General features: G+C 47.6%; 1 protein-coding gene across 3 annotated transcripts in view; it reads right to left on the bottom strand.

Annotated features, from left to right (window-relative positions):
* ITGA2B (integrin subunit alpha 2b) overlaps positions 1-25245 on the bottom strand; it is a 298569-nt gene that overhangs the window by 254460 nt on the left and 18864 nt on the right. For 2 of the 3 annotated variants that reach the window (XM_078645165.1, XM_078645166.1), the window contains exon 1: positions 18323-18744. The exons of the other annotated variant lie outside the window; for it this stretch is intronic. In XM_078645165.1, coding sequence (XP_078501291.1) covers positions 18323-18582 — 260 coding nt within the window. In that variant the 5' untranslated portion in view covers positions 18583-18744. Of the gene's footprint in view, positions 1-18322; positions 18745-25245 lie in introns of those variants that run through there. 3 annotated transcript variants of the gene reach the window in all.

The raw sequence follows: 25245 nt of genomic DNA, 5'->3' as shown, positions 1-25245 counted from the left end.
AATACCACATTAAGGCTCAGGGAAGGCACTGCCTGCAGTTAAGTTAATATTTGTGTGCATATGTTAATGCTGTTCAAACTTGTATTTATGTTTCATTAATTTAGAGCCTTTATTATTAGGCTGAGCGCTCTCAGTAAATGTAAGTTCTGACTGCACTACTGACAGTGGTTCCAGTATAAAAATGTGGACACACGGTTTCAAAGTTTAGCAATATAAGGCTATGCATAATGCTCCCAGAATGCTCTCTGATTAGATGCAAATATTTGCAGAAGCTTGAAAGCAAGATTAACCCCTTCCCTGCTGTCGTCAAATGTCGCGTGCGCTACCTCCCTGGTGCTGCGCACGTTCAACGGCCAACGCGGCCCCGCCCACCCTTTAGAACGCCTGCACCGCGGCGGAAAAACCGCCGCGGTTAAGGCGTTAATTATTCTTTGCTTTCAATATAAAATGTTCCTAAAAAATGAAAGTAGGAAAAAAATGTTTTTGCTAAACTACTGTAAAATTTCAGTTACCATTTCTTTACAGCATCATTTTGTAAAATGTGTTGATGCATGCTAGTATTTCCCCAAAATATTCATATTAGAAAATCAGTGTAACCAGTTTCAATAAGATTTTGGGAAACAACAATAAACAAGCATTGGCAAAGCCAGTAGGTCTGAAATGGTAGGCAGCTTTTTAGTTTTGGCAATGCGTGACTTGTTTTGGCATGGTTTTTGTAAAATCTTATTGATGTGAGAGCTGCCAGACCCTCACCAATATAACAAACATTGGCAAAAGCAACAAATTGTTTTTGGTCTCAAAAAAGCACACACTGCCACATTAGTTACTGGCACTGAACAAAACTACTTTGTGTGCCGATATGCTCCTAGTGAAAGAGCAGAATGCTGTCACTCACTGTGAAGCCAGCCGATACAGAGAGAGAATTTTAATAAACAACAAGGTCATGGGTAACGCCAGACCAAATTAGGCGCCCAATTATTAAAGACAGTCTCAAAAGTGCACCCTTGGTATATGTCCTTGCATTAAGGGAAGCTATATGGCTTTCGTGAATTCACAAGAATTTACAGCAGTAGGGCAAGAAATAGTACTCCTAGACAATCTTTGTGAACTGCATTTTAGCATAAGCAAATATGCATGTGTAGATTTGCTCATGCGAACACCTGAGTGTTTGCAAGTTTATTTTCCCTCCAACCACTTTTTTCCCAACTCTGGAAGAAGGTTTACATCTGCCATTGTCAGTAGTAAATTTCCAACATTTCTGAGTATTGGAAAAGATCAGAGAAGAGTTGTTGAAAACCCATTAAACATGCAAGTTAGTAGGTTTGCACAGACTCAAAAGGGCATTCAAACCCTGGAACTATTGTTTACCACTACCTTCAGTCCCAGTATGTAGATCTGCGGAAACGTAGCAACATAAAGGGATTGCTAGTATTCAAACACTAGTATGGTATGAGCCCTGGCATAATCAGAGAGGCTATATAAGAGCTCTTATATAATGAGATTAGGGCCATAATTTGTCGCCGGACAACATGGCACCAAAGGGACAAGTGGATTTTGTTACAGGAGAAGTAGATTTATGAAGCAAACTGCCCATTGGACAAGTAGATATTTTAATACATTCCACACCCCTGTGACACATAGATGCCAGGTAACTACGCTGGGACAGTTTTGCTCCAAAGAAAAGGTACTGAGGTCAGGGGTACCACAGGGCTCGAGTTTGAGCCAGACTCTTTTCAATCTTTATATGGTCCCCCTGATGGAACTGATCTCCTCTTTCAACATCAGCACAATAGCCTATGCTGATGACACGCAGCTAGTCCTAGTCCTGGATGAGGATTTGGCAAATGCCAAACAGACCCTGAAGGAATGTCTGACGGCGATTTTTACATGGATGACAAATAATCAACTAAAATGTAATTCCGCTAAAACAGAAATGTTGCCGTTCGGTTTAAACAACTTCTTTTCCCCCCAGACGTGCTGGCCAGAGGATGCATAACCCCCGCCTAATACCATCATGGCAGCATGTAACCTGGGGATCAAATTTGATGAGACTCTCATGTTTAAACAGCAAGTAAAGGAAGTAGCTGGCTCATGTTTCAATATTATAAAGGGTCTTAGGAAATTTTTTGATTTCCTTCCTATATCAGCCAGACGCACAGTAGCAGTAGCACTAATTACATCTAGACTGGACTACTGCAATAGTCTGTATGCAGGAGCAAATAAATCGGCCCTGCACAGACTGCAGATGGTCCAGCATGCGGCGGCAAGATTAGTACTTAGATGGCCACGGAAATCTTTGGCTTCTGCTGCGTTGGATGCTCTTCATTGGCTCCCAATTCAGAAGCGTATCCTGTTCAAAGTCCTGACAATTGCCTATAGGGCCTTTCACATGCAAGGCCCATTGTACCTTCGTAAAAACTTCAAGCGATACCATCCCATGCGGGAACTGAGATCCGCTACAGCCAATCTGATGATAGTCCCGAAATTCAGATTGGCGACAAAGGGAGGAAAATCCCTGGCGGTAATAGGTTCAAAGGCATGGAACAAACTGCCTCGCCAACTTCGCACAATCACTCCTGAACAGAAGTTTAGGAAATCCCTTAAAACATGGATTTATAGCCTGGCGGACTCAGTATGCAAAGTCCTAGTATGAACCTGCTCTCTGGCTGAGTAAAGGAGAGTTGTGACCATCTTGCAGCTGCACGAGTCAAAGCGCCAATATGCTCCTTGGAGTGGTAGTGCGCTATACAAATGCCTATCCTATCCTATCCTATTTTGGGTTGGAGGTACTGTCATACGCTGACGACACACAGATTATGGTCTCCCTCTCTCACTCAGTGAGTTCCTCCGCTCTTAACTTCAGGAATTGTATGGATGCTGTCTCCCAATGGATGATCCAGAATTCCTTGAAGTTAAACAGAGAGAAGACAGAAGTTCTGATCTTTGGGGGCGACCAGGATATCTGGTCGAGTGATTGGTGGTCTTCTTCCCTTGGGCCTTGTCCACTTCCTTCTCAATCTGCTAGGAACCTGGGTGTGCTGATAGACACCTCGCTATCTTTCGATCGTCAGGTCAGTAGGACCGTCTCCACCTGCTGTGGTATTATTAGGATTCTGAGAAAGATTGCTCATTATCTCTCTCCTGAAGCTCGGAAGCAAGTGACTGTTGCTCTCATCTCTTCGAGACTTGATTACTGCAATGCACTTTACTCAGGCATAAATAAGAACCTCATTCAGCGCTTACAGATTGTTCAAAATGCGGCGGCCAGAATGGTTCTTAATCTTCCTAGACTCTCCTCAGCCTCTTCAGCCAAAAAGATCCTACACTGGCTTCCCATCCAGTCCAGGATCCTGTGCCTTGCCCATGGGGCTCTGTATGGGTCAGGTTCCAAGGGCATTAGGTCCCTCTTACATGCTTACTCTCCCTGTAGAACCCTCCGTTCTTCCAGTAAAAATCTTCTGGTAATCCCTCGATTTCGCAAAGTGAGGTGGGGAGGGAGAGCCTTCTCTTCCCTGGCGCCCAGGTTGTGGAACACTCTTCCCCCTGATTTGGCCGGACAACCCTCTATTATGCTCTTTCGCAAAGCACTTAAAACCTGGCTCTTTGTAGAGGCGTACCCGTAATCCTGCTCTAAACAAATTTACAAGCTGTCCGATCTTTCTGGCGCCTTGATGCCCCTGGGCTAAGTTGCGCATTATAAGACTTCATTAATTAATTAATTAATTCATTCATTCATTCATTCATTCAACAGCGAGACGGGCAGCAGGAGTCTGTCAGCCCCGTCCTTTTCAGACTGGGGGGTGTGTTTCTTTAGACTTTCTTTCTGTTGATTGACTGAAGACGTCACAGAGAGAAAGAACATGAAAAAACACGCCCTCAATCCGAAACGGACGGGGCTTAAATTGACAGACAAAGCTCTTCTCCAAAGCATGGAACAACCCCCCACTCCACATCAGAGCCTCCTCCTCTCTTTTTGATTTCTGCAAGAAACTGAAGACCTGGCTTTTCAATGAACCAACCTCCTATAGGCTGGGCTAGGCACACACACCTGCTCAGCCCCAGGATATCCTCGAGGGTGATAGCCATGGACGTCATTTGGGAGTAGTCAAGATTTGATCCCTCTGAGGCCGGGGGTCGCAAAGGAAGTACCAGGAGTAGCAGGGAGCAAGCTAGAGGTCACAGCTGCAACCCCTGACTACTCCCAAATGACATCTATGGTGATAGTGTGCTTTACAAATACACATTACATTTCTAGTATAGGTTTTTAGTGGAGTAATACCCTTCCTGTATAAAATGCTATGCCCTTGTAAACTTTCAAACTTTTCCCACTTTGGATGCGGCTATACAGTGCAGTACGCATGCAAAGTAGGAAAAGTTTAGAAAAATAAAAGCATTCTCCAAGCTAACGTCAGTGTCAAAGAAGTGTTCTTTTTTAACACAAAACCCTGTCTACTATCGTTAATAGACAGGACTTTACAACAACAAGCATTTACAATGCAATGGTCTCATCTTTGTTAAAGTTAGAGCTATTGGCATTGCAAATGTCATTTTTTTCATTTATTGTTTTTTTTTAAACCGATAAATATATGGTATTGTCATTTACAATGGCAATAGGTAAGCATTAGAGAGTAGTAGAGAGTATTAGAAGTGATTAATAGTTAGTAGAGATTTACATAAATAAAAGGTCTGTCACACTGCTGTCTCTCTCACGCTGTCTCTCTCACGCTGTCTCTCACACTGCTGTCTCTCTCACACACACTGCTGTCTTTCTTACACACAATGATGTCTCTCACACTCCAGGCACAGCAAGCCACATCCAGACACACCGAAGTACGAGAGACTTGCACCGGCATGCCACAGACTCACACACACAGAGCCCCCCCCACACACACACACACAGAACACTTCCCACACACACACACACACACACAGCCCCCCCCACATACACACACAGAGAGCCCCCCGCACACACACACAGAGCCCCCCACACACACATAGAGCCCCCCACACACACGGAGCCCCAACCCACACACAGAGCCCCCCACACACACATAGAGCCCCCCACACACAGAGCCACACACAGCGCCACACACACACAGAGCCACACACACACAGCGCCACACACACACACAGCGACACACACAGCACCACACACACACACAGCGCCACACACACAGAGTCACACACACACACACACAGAGCCACACACACATGTGCATCATACACAAGGCAATCTTAAGGTCCCATCCTTGGACCAACAGTTGGCATTTTATTTTATTTTTTACAGTTGGCTTTTTAACCAAGCGCACTTTGCATTAGTGGGTGGAACACCGGAGGCGTGAGGCAAAGAAGACAAGGCAGCATCAGAGGATTAGAAGGGAAGTATTGTGGGAACAAGGCGTGCTAGAGGATGAGGCAGGATGAATTAAACTAGACATGAGGAGGCCTTCATGAACTTCTGGGCTTGTGACTGGTCACAGCGGAGATGCCAGGCGGAGGACGCCTGGCTGTAACCAGAAGGCGGTGTCAGCAGAGCGAGCCGCTCTTACCACCACGCCCGGGGAAGGTTCGGGGGGAGGGGGAGGGCTGGGATATGCGCACATGCACATTTTACATTGAAGTTTAGGCATGCAACCGCGTTTGGCGCCGCAAATAACAAAGAAAGGCACGGCTGCCATTATGTTAGGTGATGCATGCAGCGCTGGGTAAATTTTGTTTTGCAGCAGGCAGGAGAAAGAAATGTAAGAATATAGTGCTTGAAGGCTGTAATTAAAACGTACCGAGTAACAACACCCTACGCCACCCCAGTTTGGACCCAGCCATATGCAAAACAGTCTTGACCCTGTGCCCCATGGAAACAGTCCAGACCGAACTACCAGGCCAGGTCCTCCCTGGACCGGAAACAAACATCCTGGGACCGGTTTCAGGGTATGCCACCCTTCTTCAGCCAGGCTAGCTTGAATCCAGTGGCACTGTGAGCAAGGGACCCACGTCTTGGCATACCCATCCCACTTAGGGCAAAAAGTGTAACAGCAAATAACGGAATGCTGACAATGGAAACATTCTCCCCCAGTCAAAAGATCTGGGTTAAATCCATCGTTCTTTTGCCCACTATGCCACCCCAGTTTGGACCCAAAAATATGCAAATCAGTCTTGACCCTGTGCCCCACAATGGATTTAACCCAAATCTTTTGACTCGGGGAGAATGTTTGCATTGTCAGCATTCCGTCCATCATTTGTTAGCGCTAAAAAAATATCCTGAATACAGCATGACTCAAAAAGACTGTGCAAGCGCTGCCTAGGCTGCCTAGGCGAGACCAAACTCAGTGAGATTGGAGTGAGGAGATAACATGCAAATGGTTCATTGTGCAAGCCCAGAATCTGCGCTATTTGTCCGCATCTGCGCAGCTGTTATGAGGCGTTTACTGTCCTATGACTTGCACCTCAGTGAGGGAAAACTAGATGCTTGTTTGATTCCTGTGGTGTTCTTTTAGTGAAGTTTGCACTCTCAAATAATCCTCACGCTGTAACATTTATATGAAGGAGAACTTGCCGACCATGCAGTATCTGTTAAGTTAAGCATTATGCCTTCTCTCCAAAGTGGTAACTGTTTGTGAAAGAGACTCACACAACTCGTACCCAGAAGTTTTATATTTTCTGTGAGGGTTTGCAAACTTCCTGCTCATATCAAACCTGAAATGCAACAGAGTGAGGAAGGACCCTGCACAGCATGCAAATGAACAGGGGGTGTAACAGAGAGAAGAAACAGGAACTTCAATGAGCTGAGACATAATCTGAATGGGGGAGTTAAGAGTAGAACTATTGCAACAGAGCATCATGGTAGAGGAAGATTGAATCTGGAAGATAAACGTGACAGAATAATTAAGGTAGTGGTGAGGTAAAAAGGAAACTTGGAGATATAAAGGTGAGAAGATATGAGAGTGGTAAGGAAGGAGAAATCTACTACAATACTGGTTAGGGAATGAAACTATTAGAACTTGTGTGAACAGTGAAACTAAAGCCATAAGGATAATTAGTAGTGAATAGCGAAAATAAAGAGATAAGAATGATTAGTAGGCAAAGATAGTGGTGAATATGAAATCAAAACTGAATGGGCTTGAGCCAGGCGTGCAACGCCCATAGGGCTAAAAGGGCTTCAGCCCCACCTCCGTCGTGTGTCTCAGCCAGGGCTGCTGCAGCTCCAGCTGTTGTGAGCTCGGCTGGGCAGTGTCTGGAGTCTTCTCTCCGGCACACCCGAGTTTTTTCACAGGGCTTTAAAGACCATTTGCATATTTAAATACCTTTGTAAACGGGTTACGGAGGCTTCGTTTTTTTTCTGGTTCCAGTACCCTCAGAGCCCCCATTACATTTGTATTTTACTTTTCCTGCCATAGTGTGAGAATGCATTTCATGAAAAGGAATATAAAGTAGGGTTACCAAAAGAAAAATTCAAGTCATTTGTTGTTTAAAGAGTCTACAAAGGCCTCGTCTTTACACTAAATTGGGTTATAAATTAAATAGTATATATTCATTTGTAATGTGACTTCTCTGTCTTAGTTCACTTTAATTATCAGTCATGGATCATTCAGGCAGTCCTAGAACACAATTAAAAATACTTTCTCCTTAACGATGAAAGTTCGAATGATGATTCCGGGGATGAGTGAGAGGGTGGGAAGGGTGGTGTGGGGTTTAAATTGCACTGTGATTGACGGAGGTGGGACGGGAGATGATGGGATTCAATGTCTTTATGATGTCTTAATTATTGTAACCTTGCAATGCAATTACCACATGTCTTTCTGATAACTGTTTTATACCCAATAAAAACTTTAAAAATAAAAAAAATAAAAAAATACTTTCTCTTTATATTTGCCATTCCAAGTAAGCACAGATAAGTGCTGAAATTATGCTTTAGGTGACTGCTTATTTTTGTACCATCAGGATATCAATATAATGAGCTGGCAACACTAATCACAAGACTGGAAGTTTGTTGCAGGATGAGCACAATATTTTTTACCCCCACCCCCGATCCCTGGACCCTAAATAATGCTACAATAGCAATAGTTTAACTTATATCTGAAACCCTATGCCAGCCCTCAATAACATGTTGAGTTACTTCAAATGTCTGGGAATGCACCCTGCATTCAGACAACTCACTCTCGCCCTTCACTTTCACACTCACCTTGTACTCACAGTGAGCACAATGTACTCACACTGATCACCATGCACTCACACCATTTACCCACTCACCCTGCCCTCACAGTGACCACACTCCACTTATGCCACTCGCCATGAGCTCACACCAATCTCCCTCCACTTACCCTGCGGTCACATGAGCACACCGCTAACTCTGCACTCACAGTGATCACTCTGCAATCACAATGCACGTGCCAGTTCACCCTGTACCTCACCCTGCAGTCACACCAGCACACTACTCACCCTGCACTCATGTGACACTTCACTCACCTGAACCACTCACTGCTCACTCTGCAATCTCAGTCAAACAAGCCCACCACTAACCATACACTCTTTCACCCCACTCTGCACTTACATCCACACCCAAATTCATATGGTCATCTCACCCTGCAGTCTCTCCTCTCACCCACGCTCACACTGTTGCATCACTCATCGTGCACTCACATGGGCACTCCTGTCACACACACAGCACAGAGGGTTAATGTGCCTGCCACAAAGAACGTGTACCATGCAGATCACAGAACTGAGTGTGAGTAAACTACGGGTAGCTCTATAAACAAGCATTGGCATAGCCAATAGGTCTCGCTTTTGGGACCTTATTAGTATTTAGTTATGCCGCACAATATCCTTGCATGGCTAAACACTTATAAGGTCCCAAAAGCGAGACATATTGGCTGTGCCAATGCTTGTTTGACTTGCGGCTCTACTAACTCGTTGTTTTTTGGTAATTGACTCAGGCGTCACCTGTAAATTGTGGACCTGGCTGTGTGTTCTTCCGGTGAACTTTATCTGTGCCCTGCCAACATTTGTGCAGAAGAACTGAGTTGCAATGGAGCTTTTGCATTGCTTAAGTGGAAAACTAAAAATAAACCAAAGTTGAGTGAATTTGATTCCATCAAGGCAGAGCGAGTGTTGTGTCAATATGGGTTTTATGCAATAGACTTATGCTGAGTATCGCTATTTTGCAAGCTGATGCTCTGTACTGCATTGCTCACACTCACCTTGTACTCTGTAATGTCGGGTCGAAAGGCAGGCTCTAGTTTGCCGGATGAGATAGCTAGTTTTTGCTGCAGACAAACATGGGATCGTAGTGCAGAAATGTTTAATCGAAAGGAGACAGATTAATAAAGCCCAGTGCTAAAACATGCAAATATATGTTGAGCTAAATTGTAGTTTTGCTTCTGTATGGGTGTAGTTCCAATTTCCTGATGGCCCCTTCTGGTTTCTTGACGAAATGACTGACGACGTGCCCAGACAACCGCTGCAGGCAAAAATGGGATCGCAGTGCAGAAAAGTTTAATCGAAAGGAGACAGATTAATAAAGCCCAGTGCTAAAACATGCAAATATATTCTGAGCTAAATTGTAGTTTCGCTTCTGTATGGGAGTAGTTCCATTTTCCTGATGGCCCCTCCTCTTTTCATGAAGAAATGACTGACGACGTGCCCAGACAACCATCGTTTGTAAGAACTAACCGACCTCTGCTCGCTCGTGATTTAAGGCACGTTACCCGTTCGACTAAAGTGACTTGTACATTCCATAGAAAGATACCAGAGAGAAATGTGCATTACGTGGATTAGTGTAGCGCAGGTGAATGGGCATTTTGTTGTGACAAGGCTTTCCATTTCCTTAAACACAGGTCATGTCAACCTGGCTAGAAATGTAATGGAGCATAAAATTGCAACAAGCACCGCTTTGAAAGTGGTGCGGGCGCGAGCACCCACTGCAGCGAAAGTCAAAGCACATATGTTTCAAATGAAGCTGACAAGGAGGAAGTGGGAGGAGGGAGGGGTTAGGGGAGGGGATTCACACGCTGAAGGAAAATGAAGCTGACAAGGAGGGAGTGGGAGAAGGGAGGGGCTAGGGGAGGGGAGGTGATTCATGCGCTGTAAGGTTTAATGAGCCATTACAGAAAGTCAGATGGCAGCTGTGCACATCCACGCTTGCGTAACCGCACGCTGGAGGCTGGCAAAAGCCTTTGGTAGCACTTTGAAAAGCCAGTTACTAAACGTCTCGCCAGGACAACGCATGCGCTGGCTCACGCGAGACCTAAAAAATGTAATGTTTGATAGAAAGGGGCTATAGAGAGATGAGGTTCACTGTTGGCGAGTGGCAGTTAGGGAATTCATGGAGAAGGAGGAAATGGGGGAGGGGCGCCAAAAAAGACTGCTTCACCGTGCACGACCAGTGTTAGGGCCAGCCCTGGCTGGGAGTCTTAGCGCCCCCCGAAGTTCAGGTCTAGTGCACCCTTGGCTTGAGCTGAGACAATACGAATTCTGCAAGAAACTCAGAGAGCTATAGGTGAGTGAGAAACAGGTAGAGATAATGGCGAAAGAATGACATTGACAGAGTTGGAAGAAGTTGGCTAATTGAGAAAGAGGAAGGTAGCAAATGAGCGAGGCTGAGGTACAAAGATGCCGAAAGAAAATAGAGGGAATAGTAAGGCTGTCAGATATAGGGGAGAGAAAATGTAAAAAAAATGGTAGGTGTGTTTGTAAAGGTGTACATAAAGAGTGTGAGAGAATGAGTGATGGCATTTCGGAGTGACATAGGTGTGATAATAATAGATGTAGATTTTAAAATAAACTGGAAACTAGAAGAGTTAGGTGTACCTGGATTGCAGAGTTACTATTAAAAGGAGAGAACAGGGTGACAGAAGGACAAAAACCGGGCAAAATAGAGCTGGGTATGACAGAGGAAGGGGTAGAAATGAGAGGACGACAGAGAAGAAAGGAGATTGAAATTACCACTGTGGAGGTTAGAGGGGGAAACATCCTTTACAATGAAACTTTTACCACGCAGTGCTGTTACAACGCAAGTATTACAACGAAAACCTTTACAACGCATTACACTGGGGGTCGCTCTAGGATAGGGAATAGTTTTAATTTACTATCCAACACCTTACCTAGTGTCCACGGGGACTGGAGTTGGAATAGTAAATTAAACTATTCACTATCCAGCACCCCCAAGTGTAATGCGTTGTAAAGGTTTGCGTTGTAATACTTGCGTTGTAACAGCATGCGTGGTAAAAGCATGCGTTGTAATATCATACATCCGGTTAGAGGAAACTGGGGCACAGCTGTGACAGTTAAGGAAGGTGAAACACAAAGGTATGGTATGATACCATCGAGGTAAAAATAACATAGCCCGGCTACAGCTACAGCTACAGCTCAGAGTCTGTTCTGAAGTACTTAAAGGCCTCTGTCTGTACCTCAGCTTTTTGTCATTTAATAACTGCACACGGTAGGTAATGGGTATACTGAGTAGAATATTAATGCCTACTAAAATAGGCATATCTGCTTTAAAAAGCCTTCTAGCATTTCATTTATCTTGCAATTATTGTAGGTGTGTTAACCTTAGTGATGTAATTCATTTTAAGTCATCAGGGTCAATGGGCATATCGCATAATTTCCTGAGAAGACATCGGATTAGATGATAGTCACTTCCTGTGAAGTCATAGACGGTCAAAAGATGTAAGATGCTTCTTCCGCTACCCCTGGCATTTTGGTGAATCGGCCGCAATGTTTCAGAAGTCTAGGGCTTATTGGGTATAGATCAGAAATACCAACCAGGTGGGTCTTTGAGGGAGTAGAGGCCCCGGAAGGAGAAGATGCCACGGGTAGGGGGTAAAAAACAGGCAAATCAGAAGGGGAAAATGAAAAATGAAAAAGTGGCACATCATGTGGTATTCACAGCTAGAACGTTCCATTTCGCGAGCGAAAATAGGAATAAAGAGACGACTAATGGGACAGTGACAGAATCAAACGGGATGAAAACTAGAAAAAGAAAAACAGACTGGGCAATGAGGAAACGAGAAGTAAAGGGTAAGATCGGCTGGAGTAAAATGGGCAGAGGGATGAACAAAATAGGGGAAGGAAAGAGAAAATGGGGGTAGTAAAGAGAAAACGGGCATAGGACAGAGAACATTGGGATGGGAAAGTAACAGGATATGATATGGAATTAGAAGTTCAGAGTTATATAACAGGAGAGAAAAACAAGTAATAGCAAAGACAATAGGCCTAGTGTAGGTAACCAGCCTTTTGACTTTGTCATTGATTTCGTTTTGTCATGGTTTAAACAAAACGTTGTTGTTTGGGGAAGCTGCCAGGTCTTTGTCGATCTAAAAAACCCATTGGCTAAAAACAAAAATATGTTGAAGCCTACTGGGACCTAATCACTAAGCCAAATGACCGTAAACTGTATCACCAATTACGAGTAGGCTCGCTACCCGTGCGGGGGCTCACGCACTCCTGGTCAACTGGTGGCAGCGATAAGTGTCCTTTCTGTGTAACAGCAGTAGAGAATATTGAACACCTTTTCTTCTGCTGCCCTAAGTATTTGTTACCCAGAAAAGTTTGGCTTTTACCAGTCTGCCGCTTATTAGGTACTAGATCTGCTGTTGCAGCGACTAGGATTGTTAAAACTGATACTTCCCCCCCTATCGCCATTGGTGTAGCAAAATTCGTGAGTTGGGCTTGGTCTATCCGTATTCACAACCTTGGTAAATGAAGTTCCCATTCTATATGTTTTTATGACTTTTAGTTCCAATGTAGCATTGTTTTTATGTTGTAAGGGGTCTTTTTTGTATATCACTGTCTAAAAATGTAATACTTTTCTTAACATGGTTTTTAAAATGTATTGTATTTATTATCTTATATGTAAAAGCGTATGAACTGTTTTTTACGTATTTGTCTTTTATGATGCAAATCGAATAAAGACCTCTTGATGATGATGATGAAAAATATGTTTTTGGGGGTTTCAAAACACACACATTGCCATAGTAGTCCGTGGTACTTAAGGGGACTTCTTTGTGGATGTGCTCCTGTGGCACATTTTATTGCCAACATAACAGACCTAGCCGCCAACTCTGTACTTACTTCGGCCAATTTCACTTTGCTGGGTGATCTAAATCTGCATTTAGATGATCCCCTCAATGCTGCTGCTAATGACCTTCGCTCTAGTCTTCAAGCCATTGGTCTGACCCAAAAGGGGTTTCAGGCGACACATAATAGGGGTCATCTGCTGGACCATGTTTTCAGTAATTTGGACATGCTCTCGGTGGAAACACCAGTACCATTGCCATGGTCTGATCATTGTCTAATTCCCCTTACATGGTCCATCAATATTCCTACTACCTCTGTACCCCACAATAGGCATTGGGGTAGGAAATGGAGTGCGCTTCCAATTCATACTTGGGAACAGGCCCTCTCTGAACAACTGCCCAAAAAAACGGAGAATCCTGACCTAGCAGTTCATAATTTTCATAACTGGATCTCTAACTCTCTAGATCTAGTCCTTCCAAAATGCTCCCTGCAAACAATCAGAAGGCCCAAAGTTGCTCCCTGGTACTCTCTCACTCTCAGGTCCCTGAAACAAACGTGCCGGAAAGCGGAGAGAGCCTGGAGGAAAGACCGCTCTCAATCTAAAAAATTGGAGTACAGGGCAGTTATAATGCATTATAAGAGGGAGATAAAACTTGCTCAAGCCAAGTTTTATGAAACTAAAATTAACATGGCAGCTAACTCCCCTAGGGAAATTTTTAAGATCGCTAAATCTCTGATATCTCCTCCTTCTGAGAGACCTATATCAGAGGGTGCTCAGGCCCGCTGTGAGGATCTTGCCACTTTCTTCTCACAGAAGATTCAGGCTATTTACTCCCAACTAGCAACAAATGATGGGGGCACCACTCTACTGCCCACCTCAGACCCAGACCCGCATCCATCCTGCTCCTTGGTTACCTTTCCACTCCTGGACCTTAATACTTTGGACTCCCTGGCCCAGAAGGTTACCTCAGGATCCCCAAATGACCCTGCTCCACCCCACACCTTAGTAAAAGCAATGGACACCATCCGCCCCTGTTTGCTGGAGGCTCTTAACACCTCCATTACCTCCAACTCTGTACCATCCACTTGGAAGTGTGCAATGGTAAAGGCCTTGTTAAAAAAAAACGAATTTGGATTCTAACAATCTATCCAATTTTCGCCCCATCTCGCTGCTTCCATGGATGAGTAAGTTGTTGGAGAGACATATCAACAAAATATTAGGGGAATATTTGGAGTCCAATAAATTGCTCCAGGTCTCCCAAACAGGGTTTCGCCCACAACATGGCACTGAGACCGCTCTTTTAGCGGTCACAGAGGCAGCCAGAGCCATAATGGACCAAGGTGGTAAAACAGCTATCATACTCCTGGACCTCAGTGCCGCGTTCGACACTGTGAACCACGCCACATTATTACATCGTTTGAGTGGCTTGGGAGTGTCGGGCGCGGCCCTGTTGTGGCTGACCTCCTTTTTAGAGGAACGCTTTTTCCAGGTATTTGAAGGCGAGGTGGCATCATCAAAACATCCACTCAGCTGTGGGGTTCCTCAGGGCTCCTCCCTGAGCCCCACGCTGTTCAATGTCTATATGCAGCCTCTGGAGAAGATCGTTCTCCCCTTTGGTGTGCGGATTGTCACCTACGCAGACGACACTCAACTCGTGGTCTCTTTGGACCACGAGGGGGGTTCGTCGAACACTTTGGGTCCATGTCTAGAGGCTGTAGCTGGGTGGATGCAACTCTCCCACCTCAAGCTCAATGGGGAGAAGACTGAGATCATGGTGCTTGGTAATTCCTCTCCAACCTCCTTTCTGGATGACTGGCCTCTGTGTCTCGGTACTCCCCCTCCTCCTAAAGAGCAGATAAAGAGTCTGGGAGTCTGGCTGGACAGAGCGCTAGACTTCTCGTCCCAAGCTACTATCACTGCCTCTGTATGCGTGGGGCTAATGAAAATGCTCCGGAAAGTGCTCCCTCTGCTCCCATTCCAGGCGAGGAGGGTCATGGTCCAGGCCCTGATTCTCTCCCGCCTGGACTACGGAAATGTTTTATATCTTGGGGCCCCGGCAACAGTGACAAAAAAACTTCAAGTCACTCAAAACTGTGCCGCACGCCTACTGTTTAATATCCCTCGTTGGCAGTCGGCGAGAACTGCCCTAAAGGAGCTTCACTGGCTCCCAGTGGCCTCAAGAACACTATTCAAGGCCATGTGCATTCTGCACAAATCCCTTCATCAAACTGGCCCGGCAGTACTGTATCCTTTAATACCGCCTTATGTGCCGCTCAGAACCCTACGTTCAGCTTCACTGCATCTGGCAACCAAAGTAAAAATCAAGAGAGCCCGATGGGGTGGCCGCTCTTTCACTTACTCAGCAGCGAAGGCATGGAATTCCTTGCCTTTGTCCCTCAGAAAAAACAATAACCTGATGTCATTTAGGAGAGAATTGAAAACCCATCTGTTTTCAAAAGCGCATTAATCCTACCCTGCAGTCGCACACAGAATTCAGTCTCAAGCGCTGCGAGGCCTTCGGGTGGTTATGCGCTATATAAATGGAATTTTCAATTCAATTCAATTCAATTTCAATGTGGCAGGGTAATGGGCCATCACTCACAGTGAAGTTAGCCAATAGCTGAAGTGGGCTGACCCAATGCCCCATGCTGCAGTGGGCAGAACAAGAATGCGAATGACGCACTAACAGACTAGTGGATGAACATTGCTGGCTGGAAGCCCTAATACGTAAGAATATTACACCTAGTATCTAAGTAAAATCTAAAGGGTTTGGCTAATGCCAGAACGACAAATCAAAAAGTTTTGGCTAATGCCAAACGTAATAAGCAGCAGCAGGAAGACACTGGTAAAAGTGGGAGGATAATTTGCATAAGGATGAGATAAACAGAGTAGAGGAAATGTGCATAATGGAGAGATACACAGGAGTGGAAACGACAAAATAATTGAGAGAAAATTATAAGGAAGGAAAAAAACTAGGGACGATGAGAGAACCCCTTGATAAGGAAAGAACACTATGGGAAGAGGAAAGAAAACTTGGGCAGTGGAAGGGAACAAATAATAGAAAGGATAAGGACCCACAGGAAGTGGATAAAAAAACTGTGGAAGGGTAGATTTACCTGCTCGTGAAACACTGATATTACCAAGACCACTACATTTGAAGTTGTGGACGATGATAACTTTAGTTTAGCAGATGGATGGAGGACAAATAACCTTCGAATCCTCCGGCAGAGCCTGTCATTCGACTGACTCTGCACCACATCTTGCAGCTTATCGGAGGCACCAGTCTGCCTAAAAACCTGATTTTATAACTAAGGAATCCTCATCTACCATAGTGACTCCTGGCCCATAGAACCCATCCTCACCCATGCAAGCAACTAGGCAGACAGGCTAGGTGGTCAGTTTAATAATGCTTTGGTCCAGCATCTCTGCCCTGTGTGTGCCAAAATCCCGTTTAAATGACTTGTAATGCGAGTTGTGTAGTGATTGATACTTGCAGACACCACCTGACCATCACTCCCGGCGCTGGCAGAGCAGTCCATGGTAGTACGAGGTAAGGGGATATGCCCAGGAACACATAATGCGGTCAGGACAGAAGGCAGAAGTAGACTCCAGGATTCAAGGTTCCCCAGTACGCAGTTTAGCGCTAGACGAGTTGTAATAACGTCCCTCGGCGCTTTGGAGAACAGATAAAGCCGGAGGCCCACTGTGTCTCACACTTCCTCTGGATCCGCAGCACTGCCTTCAATTGGCGTCAGTGCTCAGCACCTCCCAGCCTCTGCTCTACAGCACTCTATGCTGAAAAGTGATGGGTTTTGTGCATCATATACTCTGTATGCGGTTATTCGTCTCAGCCCTCTGCCCCCAATTACCCTGTCACCTTCACGCTTCTCTTACAAAAAAATAAGGCACACCTTGGCTGGAGGCACTGACCCATAGCAGGGTCCCCTGTTGGCTCCAGTGTCCCAGGCAGGGGCTTTCAGTGTACAAACCACTGTACACGTGTGCTTTGGTGAAATGGAATCTATGTAAGTGACATGACGTCCACTCCCACAAGGCACGTGAAAGGGAATGGACGAGGAGTTGACATCACATCACCCTTGATGTCATGCAGCCGGATCCGCGCAGCACTGAAGCTGGTTATACTCAGGCAGGTGACTGGACAAGTACATAGATGGTTCTTTAGGGGTTGGCAGGCAGTGTGGCGGAGTACCGACCTGCAAACTGACATTCCACCTGCTTTCATTAAAGTCAGGCATGCGCCATGTTTCTGACAGCTGTCCCCCGCTGGCTCGCAAGAACCCTTAGACTGATGGCCTAACATACTTTGGGCCTCAGGTGTAGTACTTAGGAAGCTTCTCCCTATTTAGGGTGGCCGTTCTGATTACTTTTTCCCCAATCATGATCTCTGGTTAAGGCCTGTTGGTTCCAACCAGACAAAAATAAACCTAACCCCCACACCCTAAGAGAATATGCCAAAAGTGTCAAATTCCAGGCTTGCGGGTCATTAGTTTATTGTTTTTTTTAAATGTACTACGCTTAGAGAGTGTGTTTCCATTTTTTTTTAAGTTAGCTAAGTGGTCACATGAAATATGTCAGCTAACCAGCAGAGGTACAGGGCCTTCGGCAGAGCCATGGTGGCTTCTCTGAAGGGAACAGAGATCTCAGCCAGGCAGGCAGAGCTCTCTGAATATGGCAGGCTGTACAGGCTGTAGTCCCCCAAACCCAAATAACCCCATAGAGTGAGCAAGGACCCAGGTCCACCCTGAAGAACCAGGTCTCTGCCCGCTGAGCTGGCCTCTCTCGTGGTGCTAGTAGAGCCGCGGGCCCCGGGGTGCCCCTGGTGCTCGCAGAGCCGAGGGCCCCTGGTGCTAGCAGAGCCGCGGGCCCCGGGGTGCCCCTGGTGCTCGCAGAGCCGAGGGCCCCGGGTGCCCCTGGTGCTCGCAGAGCCGAGGGCCCCGGGTGCCCCTGGTGCTCGCAGAGCCGAGGGCCCCTGGTGCTAGCAGAGCCGCGGGCCCCGGGGTGCCCCTGGTGCTCGCAGAGCCAAGGGCCCCCGGGTGCCCCTGGTGCTCGCAGAGCCGAGGGCCCCGGGTGCCCCTGGAGCTAGCAGAGCCAATGGCCCCCGGGTGCCCCTGGAGCTAGCAGAGCCAAGGGCCCCCGGGTGCCCCAGGTGCTAGCAGAGCCGCGGGCCCTGTGATGCCCCTGGTACTAGCAGAGCCGCAGGCCCTGTGATGCCCCTGGTACTAGCAGAGCCGCAGGCCCTGTGATGCCCCTGGTACTAGCAGAGCCGAGGGCCCTGTGGTGCCTTACCTGCCGTCGCTGGCCCGGTAGAAGTCCAGGGAGAAGCCGAAGTAGCTGCCCCGAGGCCCGGAGTACACCTGGGCGTGTTCCACCGCTAGATTCAGGGCGAGGGCCACGCGGGCCTGTAGGAAGCAGAGAAGGAGCGAACGGACAGGCGAGGACCTCCCGGTGGCGGCCATGCTTCTCCGGGCAGTGCCAGGCGCAGTTCTGGGGCTCTCTTCCCAAGGGGTGACTAAAGGGCCGTGGCCCGGATCCAGCCCAGCAGGCATGACCAGCTTCCGGCCCCACTCTGTTCTGGGGGCTTCTATCAGACGCGGGAGGAAGCGCTGCTTATCACAAGGACCACAGGCGTCAGCGGCCTGGAGCACAGCATCCAACGGGAGGGGATGGAAGGAAGGCGCCCTCCTTGAAGCTGGGGGAGTTCTGTGCCCTCCCAGCCGAGCTATGATCTGCAACCCTAGCCCTGTATAGAGCAGGCTGACAACACATCCACAGCCTGGGCCTTCGCCCCCAGGCACTGAAGACACAACCAGTGCCTCGTGGGCAGGGGCGTAGCTACAGGGGGTGATTGGCGTGTTACAACCCCCTAAAAATGTGACCTGGAGTAGAGTTGGTACAAGGGCTTTCTGTCGGCTATGATGAAGTGTCTGTCGGATTTTACCTGGGATTTTTACATGTCAGCACTCCAAAAAACATAAAACACACCCTCTGTCCCTCACCTCTCTGTTTTGAAGGACTTAAAAATGTTGATTAGTTTGAAACATGTGTTTTAAGTGCTCACCTGTCTCGTTCCACTGACCGTAACTCCCCTCCTTTCTTGCTTCTCCTATAATGTTTTATCAAGATATCCCAGTGTGGCTATTGGGAAATCTGAATCTCACCCCCACTCCGCCCCCCAAAAATGTTATTGACCAAGCTAAGCCCCTGTTCATTTGTGCAGGTGGTAGGCACAACGCTAATTTTTTTAGAGACTGCAACATATGTTTTTTTAATCAAACTGTCACCCAGTGCATGGCAGAGAAAGGTTGAAATGGACAAAGAAAAAGGAAGGGGAAGGAAAACAATGACAAATGTAGAAAGCAGGGAGGAAATGAACCTGCAAGACCAAGATGAAGAGGCCGTTAACTGTAAGTTGGCGGGAGAAAGAGGCAAGAGGCAGAACTAAGGCAGGGCAACGCTGGGTTTTTGCAATGCCAGCATTCGGGGCAGCGCCAGCGGCTCCTGAAAGCTCATGTGGCCCCTACGTTCTTTTCAACAAATGAAGCATCGTTCACGGCCCACTTCCAAACTGCAGCAGATCACAGCTGAGAAAACAGAGGAGCCGGAAGTCAGATGCGTTACTAGAAAATGTTCAGCCTGCGAAGATGCACACCCATAGGTTACCGTCTCCACTCTCCAGAGTAGACTGCAACGCAAGCCTCAATGCAAACTCCATCAGGATAGCTGAGTGGCTTCCGTGCCTGCTGCAAATGTATTTGGCCAACTTACTGATAGCTGCTTGATTCCAGCAAAGCCTTTTTAATTTCAAAGTTGATAAATATTGAGGGGCAGATTTACAAGCCCCTTGCGCCACATTTACGCCGGCGTTGCGTCACTTCAGTGATGTAGTGGCGGCGTAAACTACTCACCATGTTGCGCCGTATTTACAATGTGACGCATCTAGGGAGATGCGTCACGTTGTATAGCCCTGCACCACATGAAACCTGCGTAAGGTTTCATGTGGGCGTTCCGGCGCATGGTGGGCGTTCCCTCGCAGGTACGCCTCGTAAAAGTGACGCCGTTGAGTCACTTTTACGGCCACGCTGCGTCAAAACCTTGTGCCTGCTTGAAGCAGGCGTAAGGAGTGACACAGCATGTTAGGCATAGGGCGCCCCCGAGCCTTGCTGGAGCCGTGTCGCACTTGCGACGTGACATCAGCAATGCGCCGCCATTACGTCAGGGGATGTGACACGCATCTGCCCATCCATGCGCCTTGGCGTGCCGCATTGTAAATGCGGCGCATCAGTGGTGGCGCACGGGTAGTTTTGCGTGTCGCAAGTGTTGTGGCGCATCCCTGCTGATTTGCAGAGACGCGCCAGACCTTGTAAATCTGCCCCTGAGTTATAAAGGTCCGACAACTAGAAAGCGCCAAGAGTCAGTTTAACTTACAGTGTGTGCTATATAAATGTTTCTTATGTTTACATTATTATTATTCGTGGCTGTATGAGCACCGCGTTCCATGAGCTCTAGGAGAGCATATAAAGGCTGCTTATATCATCGTGATGCTTAAGTAGTGCTTTAACAGCAACATATGCTTTATTGACAGAAATGAACCTCCCTTGACCTATTTCAGGGCCAGTTTTAGGACTGTTCTCGTGCTGGGCTGCAGATAGAGATCTTTCTCTTGTAGAAGGTTCACGCCGTTGTCTGAAGCCCCACCGTTGCTATCACTAGGGAACAACTTTTAAAAAGGCTGGAGGACAGCTTCCACTATGCTTGGCTGCTGGAAACATTGCAACTGCAGAGAGCCATGGCCCAGAAAAGGACATCTGCCGGGGTGAAAGCCATCTCTGCACAATACCGAGTACAGATTGGAGCAGGAAGAACGCACCCCATTTTACCTGCCTTAAAATCCGAATTAAACCGATTTAAATCTGTGTGGAGCAGGATTCCCGGTGGATTCCACTCTGCGCAGTTAATAGCGGGTCTGGTGTCCCACACCCAGATTTATCTGACACGGAAACAACGCACTCAATTACACCTACCAGAAAACCCAACCTGTGAAATCGACAAATCCCTAAGGAGGAGCTCGTGATTGAAGAACAAAAAAATCAACGTCCCCGACTCACTCAGAGGTCTTTTCTCCCAGCAGGTTGGGGCCAAGTGATGTCTTCCTGTTCCAGACCACCAGGATGTCCCTGGCATTCCCAAACAAGAAGAAATATGTTGAAATACCCGCCTGAAATAAGGCCAATGTCAGTCTGAGTAGAGGAGCTGAGGAGACACGACTCTAGACACAGCAGGCACCTGGGGGTTTGATGCACAGGGACATGCAGTGTTCACAGAGCAATGCTATGATTGCTAGGAACAGGAAGGAATGAACATTCATGGTAATAATTCCCCTGCCCACGCCACCTGTGGGCTGGCCCAGTGAGTCAACAATATGAATTATTAGGAGGTCTGTACAGAGAAAAGAATCACCATTGAGCATAGGGGCACGGTCCAAGGCTTGGATAGCATCGGATCACGTATAGCTAGAGTGAAAGCAGATATACATAAGTTAAACAAGCATTTGCAATGCAATCAGTTTCGCCTTTGGGACCTTGCAGGTTTTTAGCTATGCAGCATATTATCTTGGGTGCTAAGAAACGTAAGAAAGACAATTTTCTTTTTGAGCCTGTTAGAACTGGGATTTCTGGTTGGCTAAGGCTTGCGCCAAAGCCAGGCAGAAACCACCATTCTAGTCAGGGCAAGGGGGTCACACGCCAAGATAACCCCTGCTCACCCCCTTGGTAGCTTGGCACGAGCAGACAGGCTTATCCCGGAGGCAATGTGTAAAGCATTTGCGCACGCACACAACAGCAACAACATCATAGGCACACCACAAAAGGAACTCCACACAAGGTTATATAATAATAACTTCTGTATTGTCAAAAACACATCAGCTAGTAATCACACAATATACATTGTGCCAACTGGCACGGGCAATATTCACAAAGGGATTATTTACAGGACAGGGCCACATGGGCCACTGTCAGAATCAACACTTAGCAGAAATAGCACTTCTAGAACTTGGAATAAGTAATGTAAATGTAAATGTAGACGTACTTGTAAAGCGCACTGATACTCCTAAGTGTCCTGGCGCTGTACTCATACCGCTAGGGAACCGTTCCTGGTTTCCCCGTGAAATGTCCACTCCTGGGCATCCCCAGGGTGCAACCAGGCATACCTAGCGCTGTAGGGGGCCCTTGTGGCGACTAAGCAAGCTATTGCCCAGAGTTGCAGTGTGGGACCCATGCTTAGAGTAGGCACCGAGGCGAGAAATCAGGTCCAAGGAATTATGAGCCCAAGATCCGCCGAGACCAGCCAAGGCAGGAATTGAACCCTGGTCCCGGGCCAGACCTCTGCATCAGGGTCTGCCGCTCTAACCATTGAGCCACACTTCTCCAGTAGCACAAGATAACAATTATAGGACACAACCAGTAACTACTGGTAAAGGTAGGTACACACTACGCAATACTAATAACCATAGGCCTAGATCACGCATGTACACATAACCTCTCTAGTATAAACTATACTAGGCAAAACACAATAACCTAAGTATCACAATACCTGTAGGGGTATAAGCATGAACATATTACACATGATGCATCACAACATTCAGAGGTGTAGGGAAGGAAAACACATGATGCATAAAAACATTCAGAGGTGTAGGTAAGACACCTAATGCATAAAACACATTCAGAGGTGTCACAGGCATAATGGCATAGCACATTACGCATAATTCACATTTGGGCCTAACCGGTAAAAATACAGTAGGCAATCTCCTCACTAGTCTAAACACATTAGGCTCTGCCTCCTAAGAATAAATCATATTTAGGGGCGTAACTCACATAGTGAAAACATCTCACTAGCATAAACCTACATAGGTAAAATAAACTCATAATCACATTGCGCAAAAATCACATTTAAATCAGATTAGCGCATAAATCACATTAGGGCCTTGCGCCCTACCCACATACCAGCCCCCTGGCCAACTGGCCATCCAACAAGGAGACTCAAAAAGCCATGTGTCTAGAATGTCAGGGCGTGCTGCCAATGCAGCGCCAGTCAGGGGTGCGCCACCGGCGCAAACCTAAACGTTGAAGCTGCCCACTAATTGCTGGGCAGCTGGGAAAATCAACAGGGCCTAAACGTTGCAGCTGGCACTAAGTGCTGCGCAGCTGTAGAAGGCCTGGCACCTCTGTGCCATCTCTGTCCCACACAGGGACACTCTCTCTCCCTTGGCGCCTAAACGGTGCAGCTGCCCACTAATTGCTGGGCAGCTGGGAATCAATACTGCGACCAGGGCCCTCACTAGCCCCTAGAACAAGGACTACGCCAACGGGGTTGGAGCCACACTGTCTCTAAAACTGTGCCACATGGGAGCCACACAGGCTCTAAAATCACTGTACCCCTTTTGCCTACTGGCTCCTTAAATAAATATGTCCCCAAACACCAGTGCTTAGGAATGGGGCCAGGGGGATAGCCACACAGGCTCTTTAAATCACCATGCCCCCGTGGTCGTGGGAGCCTCGAGGCTCTAGACACAAATGCCCCCAGGGAGCCTCGTGGGCTCTAGACAACGTTGGGGTGACCCACTGCCAACCGGGGCCGCCCTGCCTGCACCAACTATGCCCCCCTAAACAGAGGGCAGGACACGGGCCATCGTGAGAGCCTACGGGGCTCTAAAACACATCGCGATAAAAATGGAGAAGCGGCCCGCTGCCTCGATCAGGCACTGCCACCCGCGGAGCTCCCCGCCTACCCCCAGCCCTTCAACACTCACCGGGCTGGTCGGGGGGCTCTGCTTCACTCGCGGCTTCCTCTCTTCTTGCTGCAGGGCTCCCTCAGCTCACGGGAGCCCTGTCGACCGGCCGCCATGCTTCTTCTCTCTCACGCGGGGTTTCCACAAGCGCTGGGCCAATCCCAGCGCGTCTCCTCCGACGAGCCCCCTCTGACATGGCACTGTTCCCGGCTGGGACAATCCCAGCGCGGCCTCACGGGGCGAGCCCCCAACAGTCAGCCAATGACTGCGCTGCTTCTTCGTCAGGCCCCCCCAGAGTGAGCCAATCACAGCGCGGCCGCTCCGAGGCTGATCGCGGCCCCCGGGCCGATGGCGGTGACTCTTCGAGGTGAAAAACGAGGGGTGGGCACCCTCGAGAATCAAAATAAAAGCGCTACTAAGCGCTTGGGGGCAAAGTAAAGCGCTCCCAGCGCTATAAGTAAAATAAAGTGCTCTCAAGCGCTAAAGACAAAATAAAGCACTTCCTGCCCAAAATAAGGCGCTGGGGCACTGCTCAAGGTCCTGGCATCATTAACAGCCAGCAAAAAGAAGTCCCAGCAGTCCTGGAAGAATAACGATGGAGCAACACAGCTCCCCATAAGGAAAATCCTCCAGCATCCAGGGGTAGGACATCTAGGGGCTGGGCAGGGCCCAGGGAGGCAAGCCTTCCCCTGGGCCCAAGCAGCAGCACGCCCCTGGCAGGATTCAAGTGAAGAACAAGAAAATTTTGTAAGGGGACACAGACCATTTTTATACAGCAAATCCCTTTGTCTAAAGGTGCAGGGTAGGGGAAAAACCAGGCGCAGCTGGTTTGGGAGCCCCTTTGATGAGCTCAGCCACCCCTTCCATTCACTTGTCAGGCTAGGGTCGTCAGTCGCACCACAGGGGGCGGAGCCAGCATTGTGTGGGGAAAGCCCAGCCCTATTCAGGACCGAGGTGCATACCTCCCCTCACATCAGCATGCTAATCTCAACACTCACCACTGGGCAGACCCATCCAGACTTCCTGGAGCCAGGCTCCAGCCAATCACGTGCCAGCAGACTCACTACACACGCACACCCAGGTCTAGAAGTGGCACTTCCACACTAGACACATTCATGCCGCATACATCATTACGCAGCATTCAATCTCACGAGTTGGCACATACCAAACTTGACCCTGCACTCTCCACACATCAGGAACTACCATGGTCACACATATTCCCCATGCATTCCTATGGAAGGGCAGGTCACTCTTACACATACACAGGGAGCTCACGCACTTTACACTGTACCACAGTGAAAAAGTGCGCAGAGGCCTAAAATCACCAACACCAGGTGACAGAAACAGGCTAGGATAAAGCAAAAAGTTTCGGGGTGAACCTGCCAGAAAAGGGCCAGGTCCAACAGAGCCCATGATGAAACTGTTT

Source organism: Lissotriton helveticus, chromosome 5_1 (assembly GCF_964261635.1).
Source record: "Lissotriton helveticus chromosome 5_1, aLisHel1.1, whole genome shotgun sequence".
Classification (NCBI taxonomy): Eukaryota; Metazoa; Chordata; class Amphibia; order Caudata; family Salamandridae; genus Lissotriton; species Lissotriton helveticus.
This window is presented reverse-complemented; position numbering and strand designations above follow the sequence as displayed.